Consider the following 2,565-nt stretch of genomic DNA (forward strand, 5'->3'; position numbering starts at 1 on the left):
GGAGGTAACAGCTGATAGGGACAGGATTTCCCTTTGGCCTGATGGAATGTTCTGGAATGATGCTTGCACAATTCTGTGAATGTACTAAAAGCTACTAAACTGTCAGTGCCCTTTAAAAGAAACCATTTACCTCTTGTTATGCAAATTATTCGGAAAAAGAACAGGTCTGAACAGGGAGCTCCAGTGTGCTCTGTTTTGGGTCTCTGGTCCCTGACGGGCTAAGTGTCTGCGCAGGGACTGCTTGTCCCTTTTCTTTTTTTAGTATAAGAAACAAACACACATTTCCAAAAATTCACACGACACAGAAGTGAAGAAAGTAGACGGCCAAGGGCCCTGGGTTGGGCCATCTCTGGACCACGTCTCTACCTTCTGTGTGCGCCAGGGAGCCAGACAGAGCCCCACGGCAAGTGCTGCCTCTGGCGGCCTGGGGCTCTCCGGGGAAGGACCCTGAGGGCTGGGGGCAGGCTCAGTCCAGCTTCTGTCCCACAGCGCTGACAAGGCTCTGCGGCACGTGGGACGCCCACAACAGCCCACGACACAGGTTCTGTGTCAGCTGTGTCTTCCCATTGAGGATCTGAGGCTCAGAGAGGTTAGTGAGCCGCCCAAGGTCACACAGCGAGGGGCACAGTTGGAATATTGCCCCTGCTCTCGAACCAGGCCTCCTTGAGGGGGCCTGGCCTCCTCCCTTCTCAGCCCGCCCGCCCACCAGGCTCACCTTGATGCGCTCGATCCCGGCCTCGATGCGGAGCTGTTCCACCAGCTTCCGGGCCTGGGCTATGTTGTTAGTGGCTGACATTGTCTGCCATCAGCTCCGGGCCCCTGTCATCCAGAGAGCTGCAGGGGGAAGCAGACAGGATGTGAACTGGCTGCTGAGGGCCCAGGGGACGGAGAGGCAGGACGCCTCTTCCGGAAGCCTCCCGGCCACCAGGTGCCCCCAACCTGAGCGTGGCGGCTGTGTGCCAGGGCCAGGGTGGGGGTGGTGGGAAGACTCGTGGAGCCATCTCCCACAGTCCCCTCTGGGCTGCTTGGGGGAAAGTGCTCCCTGGTTATGACCACCCAGGATCTCAGGACGGCTCACCAGGCCACAGAGTTGACTTGTGGTTGGCTTGGAATGAGGGCCTCAGGGGACGCTTTCTCTGATCCCTGCCCCACTCCGCCCCCCCTCCCCCCCTCGGCACCACTGACCCTGGACAGGATCACTCTCCAGGAGCATCCTGGGCACATCCCCAGCCCCCACCCTTCGATGCCAGGATGTCCCAGTGGTGACGGTCACAGATGTGCCCAGACATGGCCTGAGTCCCTGAGGGGGGCCAGAGTCGTCTGGGTGAGACCCTGGCTCTGGACCAAGGTGGGTCACCTGGGCAGCACCTCTGTGTGGTAGGTCCCGGCTCTGGCATCCCTTCCTTTGTCCATGTGCTCATCTGCCTCACAGACAGCTCCAGGGGGCCCCGCCACGCACCAGGCACTGCCCTGAGGACCAGGCTAAGGGCACAGTGCGCAGGGGGCGGCTGTCAGTGCCCGGTTCTGGCTTCCCACCCCAGGCCCGCTGTCCCTGGGACACAGCCACGCAGTGTGACCTGGGCCCCCACAGGAGGCTTCCCGGGACTCTCAGCAGGAGCGAGAAGTGCCGCCCCCCCCCCCTTCTGGACCAGGAGAGCTTCTGGGGCAGGAAGGGGGTGCAGGGAGCCCACTGCTTTTGCCGGGTTTTCCAGAGCTTTCTGATGTGCTGAGTGGTTGGGACAAATGACCACAGACTGGGGTATGGGAAAGAGCAGGCGTTTGTTCTCCCACATTCTGGAGGCCAGATGTCAGAGACCCAGGTGGGGCAGGGCTGCGCTCGGCCCAGAGGGTCCAGGGAGCGTCCTTCCTGCCTCTTCCCGTGGCTGGTCCGCCAGAAGTCCCTGGCGTGGCCACATCACAGTCTCTGCCGTGTCCTCAGGTGGCCTTCTTCTTAACTAATTGCATCTACAAAGACCCTATTTCTGCATAAGTTTCCTCGCTGAGGATCTGGTGGACAGGAATTGGGGGGGGGCTCTATTCACCCCCTGTAGTGTCTTTGAGTGTGGATGGTGTGCTCATAGCAGACCATTTAGCACGGGTCAGTGACTCCAGATTAACCCTCTTCCCGAATCCCAGGTAGCCCTTGGGCTAATTCTCCCAGGACCGCTGCCCAGTTAAGGGAGGGGGGTATTTGCTGCTTTTATTGACAGATAAGGCCTTGCTTGCTTCCCCCACACCTTCAGGACACGGGTGTTCAGGGCTGGTCAGAGGGGCTCCCCACCAGCTGGCCCACGGAGACCAATCCTTTATTGTGCCAATGATTCCTGCTTTGCTCTTGTTTGGGGGAGGGTGACCTCTTTTCTTTCAGAAACTATTTTTATTAATGTATTTTTAATTATATTAAAATTTTTGAGGTGCCTGTAGGTTCACATGCAGTGGTAGGAAATAACGGAGCATGCGTACCCTCTGCCTGGTTTCTCCTCTGGAAACATCTTGCAAAATCGCAGGCAGCATCACAACCGGGACGCTGATGCGCATGTGCCCACACCCCCCCCCCCCCCCCCC

The 2,565-nt window shown here is 58.8% G+C and overlaps 1 protein-coding gene across 1 annotated transcript in view; it reads right to left on the reverse strand.

Moving 5' to 3' along the window:
- The window catches only part of GNG7 (G protein subunit gamma 7), an 83,236-nt gene that overhangs the window by 4,180 nt on the left and 76,491 nt on the right, over window positions 1-2,565 (reverse strand). Inside the window, exon 2 of the mRNA XM_077760577.1 lies at window positions 716-834. Within this exon, the coding sequence (XP_077616703.1) occupies window positions 716-796 (81 nt within the window). The 5' untranslated portion in view covers window positions 797-834. The remainder of the gene's footprint in view (window positions 1-715; window positions 835-2,565) is intronic.

Source organism: Crocuta crocuta, unplaced genomic scaffold, assembly GCF_008692635.1.
Source record: "Crocuta crocuta isolate KB4526 unplaced genomic scaffold, BGI_CrCroc_1.0 scaffold443, whole genome shotgun sequence".
Lineage (NCBI taxonomy): Eukaryota > Metazoa > Chordata > Mammalia > Carnivora > Hyaenidae > Crocuta > Crocuta crocuta.